This window comes from Neophocaena asiaeorientalis, unplaced genomic scaffold (genome assembly GCF_003031525.2).
Source record: "Neophocaena asiaeorientalis asiaeorientalis breed wild unplaced genomic scaffold, Neophocaena_asiaeorientalis_V1.1 scaffold78, whole genome shotgun sequence".
NCBI classification, from domain to species: Eukaryota; Metazoa; Chordata; class Mammalia; order Artiodactyla; family Phocoenidae; genus Neophocaena; species Neophocaena asiaeorientalis.
The window spans coordinates 3,478,147-3,488,598 of NW_020175018.1; the positions used below are offsets into that span (position 1 = coordinate 3,478,147).

General features: G+C 44.8%; 1 protein-coding gene across 1 annotated transcript in view; it reads right to left on the reverse strand.

Moving 5' to 3' along the window:
* The window catches only part of ASTN2 (astrotactin 2), a 614,159-nt gene that overhangs the window by 484,356 nt on the left and 119,351 nt on the right, over positions 1–10,452 (reverse strand). The window contains exon 4 of the mRNA XM_024762620.1: positions 5,762–5,929. Within this exon, the coding sequence (XP_024618388.1) occupies positions 5,762–5,929 (168 nt within the window). The remainder of the gene's footprint in view (positions 1–5,761; positions 5,930–10,452) is intronic.

The window sequence follows — 10,452 nt, forward strand, 5'->3', positions numbered from 1 at the left end:
GGAGGGAGGGAGGGAGGGAGGGAGAGAGGGAGAGAGAAAGGAAGGAAATTTCCCTTCCTAGGCTCCTTGAAAAAATCGAATTCACCAACTTTCAGTTTCTTCCTCTATATCTGCCTATATATAAACTCAGATTTTAATTCCATACAAGCCAGCTCCAGCACACTCTGGAATCAATTCCATAATCGGCCCTGCAGGTGGTACTAATTATTGAAATCCCTGGACAAACACACCTGAACTGGGCTATGGCACAGAGGCAGGAAAACTTGACCAGGCTCCTTCACACATCACGGCAATTATATATTCTTCAGCAACACTATCTCCCCAATTTCCTTCTCCTTTCTGTTCAGCTGGGAAGAATGATCCTTCTTGCTGACACATCCAATAAAGCACTAAGGCATGATGGTCCGTACTTGGACTCCATGACTTGATTCAGCCCTATAGATCCCCCCAACAGAAGGAAGGGCTCCTTTAAGGAAAGCTAAGCCACTTTTGTCAGATCTAAGATCTGAATATGTACAGGGCTTGGGGGTTTATTTTTTCCATGACCTCACCAAATTCTAATTCTTGGTGGAAGGTTGAGGAGAGAACACCCAGCTATTCCCTTGGGCAGTTAGATGTTGCCTAAAACAACTGGATAGATAGAAGGCAAGTTTCCCTTTTTCAGTGGCCGATGTGGCCTTACTGAAATCCCTGGTGGTTCTCAGAATCTTCAGATCCTCATCTTTCTGTGAGCTCTCTTCACCCCACCTTTCCAACCTTATCTCCTTCCACTCCCCTGGTTCTCTTCCTCTACCTCATGTGCAGCACATTCTCCAGAGGCCAGCCCAGCTATGCTGCTCTCTGGTTCTGGGAATCACTCTCGACTTACTTCCTCTCTTTCTCCATCATCAAGATTCCTCTGCTTAAGCACCTTTTATTCATACTCCCTACTGATTCTACAAGGCTCAGCTAAAAGGTCCTATTTTCCATGATGGATCTCCTGAAATTCCCATCTAGAATACATTTCTCCCTTTTCTCCAGGCATGAGGTACTCTATAAATGCCCGTTCCTGATTTATTCTACATTGTGTCTTTTATAATAGCTGTAGAGGAGCGTATTATTTTTATCCCTGCAAAAATGTGAAATCCATGAAGGCAGGAACATTGTCCACTTTGTCTGTGATTTTTCATAGCACTTGACACACAAGACTTAATGCATTTGTGGAATTAAGAAAATATTGCTTGAACGGATTTAACAAACTGAAATAAATTTTACATAGTGGGTTTGAGTCAAGCTCCATGAAAATATATTCAGGGAACTTATGTTTCTATTTCCACTCCTTATCTGTAGATCACCCCATCCATTTATGTCTTGTGATTTGTAAGAGCAAGGTGCTCTGATGAAGGATACATAAGATACAGCAGTAAGCTTGAAGGAGCTTACATCTTAGCATTGCAGTTTCCAAATAATAACTCACGTTTTAATCAAATTTCTAGTCAACAGAAAACTCTGGTGATACTGTAGAAGTCATCCATTCTACAGAGAGGAAATGAGAGGTAATTAAGTAAATAGAATTTTGGAAAGTAGATAATTAAAGGATAGAAGAAATTTCAGGTAGAGGGAAGAGCCTGAACTCTAGTCAGAAGGTAAAACTCTGCATAGGGTGTTTGGGGGGTGGGAGGATTGTGAATGTGAGCAGAGAGGAGAATGCAAAGGGAAATGTTCTTGGGAATGTATGTAGCTGAATGGGAGGGTGAGACTCTCTAGCTGGTGTGGCTACTGGACAGCTCTTGGCGACCCAATTTCTCCAGTGCTGGAAAATATTTAATCTGAGTTTATATGTAAGTGGGTATGGAGGAAGAAGCCGAAAATTGGTGAATACAAATTTTTCAAGGAGCATGGGAAGGGAAATTTCCTTCCTTCCTCCCTCCTTCCCCCTTTCATTTTTTTTTTTTGTGAATGAATTATATGTCAGTATAATGATAAGTTTTAAAGATACACAGATGAGCAAAACACATGCTTTGAATCCCCCTCTCCAGCCCCTAGCAAAGCTTACAGTCTGGTGGTAGATCCAGACGAGGAAAGAACAATGACCGCCCAGGGGCAAGGACTATAACACAGGGAGGCACGGAGGCTATGAGAGCAGAGAGGAGGACCCCTGAATTTGGTCAGGGCTGGGGGTGGCGAGTCATGAATGCCTCTGAGAGGAAGGATGTTTGGGCTTCATGAAATGGAAATAAAAAGAGCCCCTGGGGCTTCCCTGGTGGCGCGGTGGTTGAGAGTCCGCCTGCCGATGCAGGGGACGCGGGTTTGTGCCCCTGTCCGGGAGGATCCCACATGCCGCGGAGCGGCTGGGCCCGTGAGCCATGGCCGCTGAGCCTGCGCGTCCGGAGCCTGTGCTCCACAACGGGAGAGGCCACAACAATGAGAGGCCCGTGTATCGCAAAACAAACAAACAAACAAAAAACAAAACAACAACAACAAAAAGAGTCCCTGGTCTCCAAGTAAAAGGAGGAAAAAGACATTTCAAGGGGGAAGAAAGCAGCCCATGAAAGGGACGCAGGCATGAAAAGGCATGGTGCCTTCAGGGAAGTGTGGGTATCAGTTGGACCTAGAGCCCACGGTATGTGACAAATAGAGGCAGAAGATAAAGTGATAAAAGTAAGCATGATTTTGTCAAGATAAATAATGAATTAACAAATATGGCGACTGGGCCTCTCGCTGTTTGTTTAGAACATGAGAGGACTATCTGGGAAGAAGAGTTTAGAGCCTCGCTGCACCAAGGGTAGTACCTGGGTCAGAAGTACCAGCAAGAGCTGACAGCCGTTTAGGGAAGTAGAATCTCAGGCCTCACTGCAGACCTACTGAGGGCTTGAGAAGCATTGGTCAGGAGCACAGCATCCTAGGTTTGAATCCTGGCTCTGCCACCTGTGTGTGTGTGACTTTGTTCCTTTCATCTTTCTTCTCTGGGTATCAGTATCATCAGTGATAAAGTTGAGAAGGTCAACCCAGTGGATTCTAGCAACATCTTCAACTCTAAGGGGCTGAGTGCGTGCGTATGCGTGCGTGTGTGTGTGTGTGTGTGTGTGTGTGTTGGGGGTAAGGGGATACTGCTTAGGGTGTCAGTGCCTTAAAGTCTAAATGTTTTAATTAAGAGAAAGAAGATTCAGCTGTCCGGTCCAATGGTACACTAGAGTTGCATCACATTTTCTGAATAGCTTCCCCAGTAGGCCTATGTAAAGGCTGGAAAAATGTGTCTGAATATAGGCTCCCAACTAAAGGATAAGGAGGGAATGATGGTTAGAAAGCCTAGTCCCTGCAGAGACAAAGGGGTTAGCCTGGAGAATCCGTCTCCTTACTCCCAAATTGCTTGCCCCATGGAGAAGCGGAAGAGAATTTGGGTAGAGAAAGCAAACTCTTGGCCTGGGCCACTGAGTCTCCTCAGCTCTACAGAGCCTTCCTCACGGCATCAGTACAGTGAGATTTTCAGGCAAGATGGCCAGAATCTTGTCAATGGAGAGGCAGGTGAAATTGCAGAGAAAAATATACCAGTATGAGTCGTGGGGAAGAGCACAGGATGGGGAGAAGGGGAACTGGGGTTCTAATGCCAGCTTCATTTCTAACTTGCTTTGTGATCCTGGTAAGCTGTTCTCCTCTCTAACTCCTATTTCCCTGTTTGTGGACATTAGTAACTATTGGGCAGCAACTATGAGTAAGATGCTGTCCATTTACTAAGCAATAACTGTAGATAAGATGGTGTCTTTTGGGTTAATAGTATCCCTATGTTGTTGACTCACAAATTTCTATCTCCAGCTAAGACCTCTTCTTTGAAGAAGACTTTTGGATTCAAATGCCTATTTTTCATCGCTACCTGATGCTTAGGAGTCATCTTGAACTAATACCCAAAATGGCAGTCTCCATCCCCTTCACCTCAGCCCTGACCCGCCTACAGCAGCTTCTGACTCAACAAATGATAAGTCCGTCATGTCACTGTTCAGACTGAACGATTTGGAATCATCTTTGACTCCCCTTTATTTCTCATCTTCCATATCCAATAACAAGTCCTGTGAAGTCTACACTCTAAATATAGCCAGAATTTGATCATTTATCACCATCTTCTCCCCTAATCCCTGTGTTCCCAGCCACTACCAACTCCTGTCTACATCGGAAAAACAGTGCCCTTGAACGCCCTCTAAGCTGATTTGTCACACAGCAGTCAGAGTGGTCCTGATAAAATGTAGGTCAGATCATGTTGCTCCTTTGCTCAGAATCCTCCAATGACTTCTCATCTCACTCAGAGTAACATCCAAAGTCCTTCTCCTATATAAGGCCCTGTAACCTCCCCCGCCACCACCCCCTTCCCAAGCTTCTTTTCAGGTTTGCATCCTAACTTCTCTCTCCCTCCCCTCCAACCATACTGGTCTTCCTGCTAGCGCTGAATCAATGGGATCTTCCTGTGCTCCTGCTGCAGAGGCTGTCCCTTGCTATTCCCTCTGCCTAGAATGCTTTCCCCCCAGATGTTAGCATGGCTTCCACCGTCTCCATCTTAAAGTGCCGGCTCAAATGTTACCACCTTGGAGAAGCCTTCCCTGACCACTCTTTCTGTAATAACAACTCCACCCCTACTCCCAGCTCAGCATCTCTTATGCTTCGTGCTCTTCCCCCCGGCATTTATCATCCCCTGACACAATATATCCACATTTACCTGTTTGTCTATTGCAGCACTGTCCCACAGAACTTTCTGCAATGATGGTAATGCCCCAAGTCCTCCAAGAGGTAGCCACAGGACACATTAGCTATGGAGCACTTGAAATGTGGCTAACGTGGCTGAGGAAATGTTTACTTTTATTTAATTTTAATTAACTTAAATTTAAACAGCCACAGGTGGCTAGTGGCTATCTTCTCAGGCAGTGCAAATATAATGTCTCTGTAGAATATGAACTTAATTAGGACAGAGATTTTGCCTTTTTTGTTCACTGCTGTGTCACCAATGCCTAGAAAAGTGCCCGGCTACTCAATAAATATCTGCCAAATGAATGAATAAATGAGTATGCTAGGAGATTTCCATACATTATCTCACTTAATCCTAACAACAGGCTTGTGAGTTAGATGCTACTTTCCTTCTCTAGTACTCAGAGAGAGAAAGTATCTTGCTAAGGAATGCCCAGCTAGTTTGTACCCTACAGCCAACATCTCCCCATTTAAGGTGAAAAAGTTCTGGGGATCTAATGTACAGAATGGTGAACAGTTAACCATATGGTATTACATGTGGAAAACTCCTAAGAGAGTAGATCTTAAATGCTATCACCACATACACAAAAAAAGTAAGGTGATGGAAGTGTTAATGAACCTTATTGCTGTAATCATTTATATGTGTATTAAATCATCACATTGTACACCTTAAACTTATACAATGTTATATGTCAATTATATTTCAATAAAGATGAAAAAAAAATGATAAAGAATGCCCAGCTAGTAAAAGGTATTGATAGATAGGATCTAAGCTCAGGGATGTCTGGTGACATTCAGACACTGGTTTGCTGAAATTGGACTAGATGTTCTCTGGGGTCCTTTCTGAGATGCTGTGGTTTTATAAGAATTTGCTTTGTTGTTCGGCAATGGCAGCACATAGTTTAACCACCAGTGGGATTGATGGACCTTTACATAAAGCCCCTTGTCAATCACTCAGAAGCCATGATTCTTCAGGCAGAAGGAGTGCAGACCCTCTTCCAGCCGACACCCTCCCTCCCTCCCTCCAACCCCAGCCCTGCTCATGGCTCACCGGTTTCTGGGTCGCAGAGCTGCTCACAGGCATCCGTGGTCCTCTGTCCACAGAGGTCCCTCACCCATGGGGAGGTGGCATTGATCTGGTAATACAGGGACAGCTTGGCCGGGTTTAACCAGTCGGAGATGTCCAGGTAGCTCCCTTCACTCACCACAAAGCTGCTCCCTGTGGGGAAACAGAGAGAGAGCTACTTTCTCCACGATTTTAGGGTACAGGTGTCTTGCCACTGATGCTGCAGGGCAGGAACAGAGACAGGTGCATACAAGCCATCCGCCCCGCGACCCCAGGTCCTCTGTTCTCGCTTAGCTACACACATTCACAGAGCACTTACAATGAGCCAGTCATGGCGTCAGCAGCCAATGGAGACAGACAAGTCAGACATGAGAGGCAGTTCAGCCTAGTGCTTAAGGGTCAGGCCCTTAGGACTGAGAGAGACTTGGGTTCAAATCCTGGATCCACCTTTACCAGCCGTGGACTTTAGACAAGTCACTCAATGCCTCTGGGCCTTGGCTACATCATCTGTAAATAGGAACAGTAACGGAACCCACCTCATTGTTGTGAAAATGAAATAAATCAATGTAGATAAAGTGCTTAGCCAGTGCCTCATTTGTCCTAGTAAAGAATGATTAAACATTCAAATTTAAAATATAAAAAAAGCTTTTGTTTCTGTCACCCAGGCATCCCCCTTGGAACAGGGGTCACTCACTAATACCCCACAGTGGGGAGGAAGATTATATCCCTCGGAAGCACTGGCTGAGTATAAGGGAAATAGCATGCTGGCCCCCTGGCCTTGGTTGCGTTTTGTTTTGTTTTATTATATGAGAGATAGAGAAAGAAAGAGAGAGAGAGAGAGAGAGAGAGAAGGATTCAAAGAAATCTGTAGCACCTCTAAAAGAAAAGCAGCACTTATGCAATGGAAGATGCCTTAATGTTGGGATATAATAAGGAAAGATGGAGTTTGGGGTGAACTGGGTACTACAGGCTCTATCAAAATGAAGCAGGTGCAACTCAGCTCTAGACAGCTCTTGCCAAATGGGTCTAAAGGTAAGTGGTGCAAGGACTTCAGGTTTTCATCAGGAGAGGCTGAAAATTGACATTTTTATTGTAATCAACCAATTTGGAAATGATGGTTTAAATTTGTTCTTGAAAGCTTGTGTAGGCCAAACAAAAGACCCCCCCTCCACACACACACATACACACTTACACAGCCATATATGGGTTACATACATATATACACATACATATATTACGTATATTCTTTGGGGTCAAGGAACAGAAGCCCATTCAGGGTGGCTGCATATTGGGTGTAAATGCTGAGTGTATATATGTAGCAATATAGTGAAGGTAGAATTTCACAGAGGGAAATGGGGGAACAAAGAGTTCAAATAGGACCAGGTTCCTCAAAGCTGGACTTGGAGAGTGGTTCTAGATTTATGGCAGATCTAGAGACCTCAGCAGAAGGAGATCTTAAATTGTTTCAAAATTAGCATGACTTGGCTTCTCTTCCTACATCTGCTTCTCTCTACCTCACCATCAAGCAACAAAATCTTTCCATGTAGGCAATTTAAATTTTCCAAAGAGGGACTCAATTAATAGACATCCTGTGGGTTTGGCAGCAACCTCTTTGTCAGGTCCCATCAGACCCTGCTGGCTAACCAACGGTCGGGTTCGTCTTGCCTCTGGTACCCAGCTGTGGTCCAATGGGCAACGGTCAGAGAGGCAGGGCCACATCAAACCCTACCTGGCTGCCCTGAGGATCTAAGATTCCCTGGAAAGGATATGGGCATGGCAGGCAATGTTATCTTCTCTAACTCATACACATGTTATGATTTATATCATCATATAGAATGAGTTCCTAAATAAAAGCACAGTGGACAATATGGTTTTGGTGAGGATGAAAGAGGACTCTATGTGAAAAACACTGGGAGTAGATAGCATCTGGCTGGGAGAAAAGGAAATGACCACATTTGAAGTTGGCCTTAAAATCCTTGGCAGCTAAAGCAAAAAAAGAAGAAGTCTGTTGGATTCCATATTTTAAATTTCTGGCAAGGGGAGATATGCAAATCGATCTCCAAAGCCATATTTTCCCCTCTGGAACTAAGCCCGAGCAGAAACATGTCACATGGGTCCTTGTGCAAGGCACTGAACGTCAGTATCAACTACAGATTTTTCTTTTAAAAAGCACAGTCATGCTGTTTAAGTGGATAATTCTTGTATTTATTCTCACTAAAGACTGAGGGATGGATATTGAATTATGTCCCAGGGCTGAGTTTGGCTAATCCCACTACTTTAGGAAAGCTACACAGCACAGGGATAAAGAGAATAGAGTCAGCAAGATATGTATTCAGATCTTCACTCCGCTACCCACCAGCTCTGTAAACTTGGACAAGAAAACAAATCCTCAGTTATATCCTATGAAAGCTGTGATTTCCCCTTCACAGGGTTAAAAAAAGATAAGGATTTAATGAGACAATGCATTTGTCTTAGGTCAGGTTCACCAGAAATCACTCTTAATGGCAGAGACTGCCATGCAGCAGGTTTTTTGGGGTGTTCTCTTGTGAGGGCATGAGCAAAGAGGGGTTGGGCGGAGGGAGAAGGTGGATCGCCATGCCGTTGTAGCAAAGCCCTCAGCTGATCCCACGGGAAGCCCTGGAACTAAGATAGTCCTTCTGAGTTGTTCCAAATCAAGATAAGGGTGTCAGGTCTTCGTATCCCCATATAGCCAGTCATAGGCTGTCAGACTTCCCTGGGGAAGGGACATAAACTTGGATGAAGTGGTCCCCTTTAATGGAGGGCATTTCTCCAAGGAAGACTGAGAGAGAGTGGTCAACCGTCAACATTCCAGGCGGCTGAGGGAATGAGTGCCCCTGTTCTAATGAGAGATTTGGAAGCAGCATTACAACATCCACTATAGTCCGTGAAGTCCCTGGCACACGGGGGAATCTCAGCTTGCTGGAGCTATTTTCATTACTACTTGGATTTCTTATGAGCTTGGAAGCTCTGAATGCAATACTGGTTAACAGATCTTTTCAAACATGAGAAATATGATTCTCATTGGAAGCGACTCGAGAGCAGGTTATCCTCAGCTTCCTTAAAAAGATACTACGCCTAGGTATACTGTTGGTTTAATGACACAAGGAAGTGACCATCCTTTGAACGCACTCTCTGGTCCAGAGCCTTGCAGCATAGGTATGTCCCTGCTTTTACAGAAGGACAACGTGACGTTCAGAGAGATGTTGACTTAGCCAAACTTGCACAACTAGTAAGTGGCCAAAGGGAAACTGAACCCAGGTTTCTCAGCATTCAAAGCTCGGACCTGCCCATTATCCCAGACTGTTTTGAGAACTGGAGCTTTGGTTGGGTATCAGGCAGAGTTGCCTTCCTTGGTCTTTCTACTCCTCCTCTGGGAGTCTGTGCATCCCCCTTCAGTGTGTTTCTATAGTGTTGAAGGGCTTTTGCTTTCTCTAATAGGTTGTGATCTCCTGCAGGGAAGGATTCGTTCATTACTCCGTTGCGATCCAGCTCTCAGTAAAAAGGCTTTGCACATATTAGGAGCTTGGTGACTATCTGCTTGATGAAATAATGAAATCAAAATTCCATGCTTGATAAAAGGAGCCTGAATTTTAACTCAGGCAAGATGGTTCTGTGGGACGTGAGGCCGCCATCTTCTTGGTCTGCTGGATTTAAGTCACTATTCCTCGCCCCAGCAACTCAGTTCTTGATTTACTGGCCTGTAGTGTGGTGAGCAGCACGAGCTTGGACTCTTAACAAATGTTGGCGCAGCCAGCCAGGAGCCTTGCTACTTGTGGCTAGCCAGCCCTGGTTGGGGAATTTGGGGGTAAGGCCCTAGCAGCTGCCGGGACAGCTTGTCCTGAGGATCTTTCCCTTCAAAATTCCCCAAAGTGGCACTGGCTTCCCCAGAGCTTGACAGTTGGAGCAACAAATCGACGTTTGGGAGCCAACAAGCTCCATACAGTAGGGATCAACTCCCAGAGGTGATGTTATTATAAGGGTCAAAGGGCAGGAACTCTTTAATAAGTCTTTTGAATTGTCATAAGAATAAAGGTACAACTGCTTCATAACAGACATACCGTGTGGATGAAAGGCTCTTGGTGCTGCAGCCAGGAGTCAGTGCTATGCCTCTGAGGTGGGAAAGCCAACTTCAGGACACTGGTCCACAAGAGACCTCCCAGCACCACGTAATATCAAACGGCAAAAATCTCCCAGAGATCTCCATCTCAACATCAACACCCAGCTTCACTCAATGACCAGCAAGTTACAGTGCTGGACACCCTATGCCAAACAACTAGCAAGACAGGAACACAACGCCTCCCATTAGCAGAGAGGCTACCTAAAATCATAATAAGGCCACAGACACCCCAAAACACACCACCAGTTGTGCTCCTGCCCAACAGGAAGACAAGATCCAGCCTATAAAAATTAAATACAAAGAAAACATATTAAAAGCAGCAAGGGAAAAACAACAAATAACACACAAGGGAATCCCCATAAGGTTAACAGGGGATCCTTCAGCAGAAACTCTGCAACCCAGAAGAGAGAGGCAGGACATATTGAAAGTGATGAAGGAGAAAAATCTACAACCAAGATTACCCAGCAAGGATCTCATTCAGATTTGATGGAGAAATTAAAACCTTTACAGACAAGCAAAAGCTGAGAGAGTTCAGCAC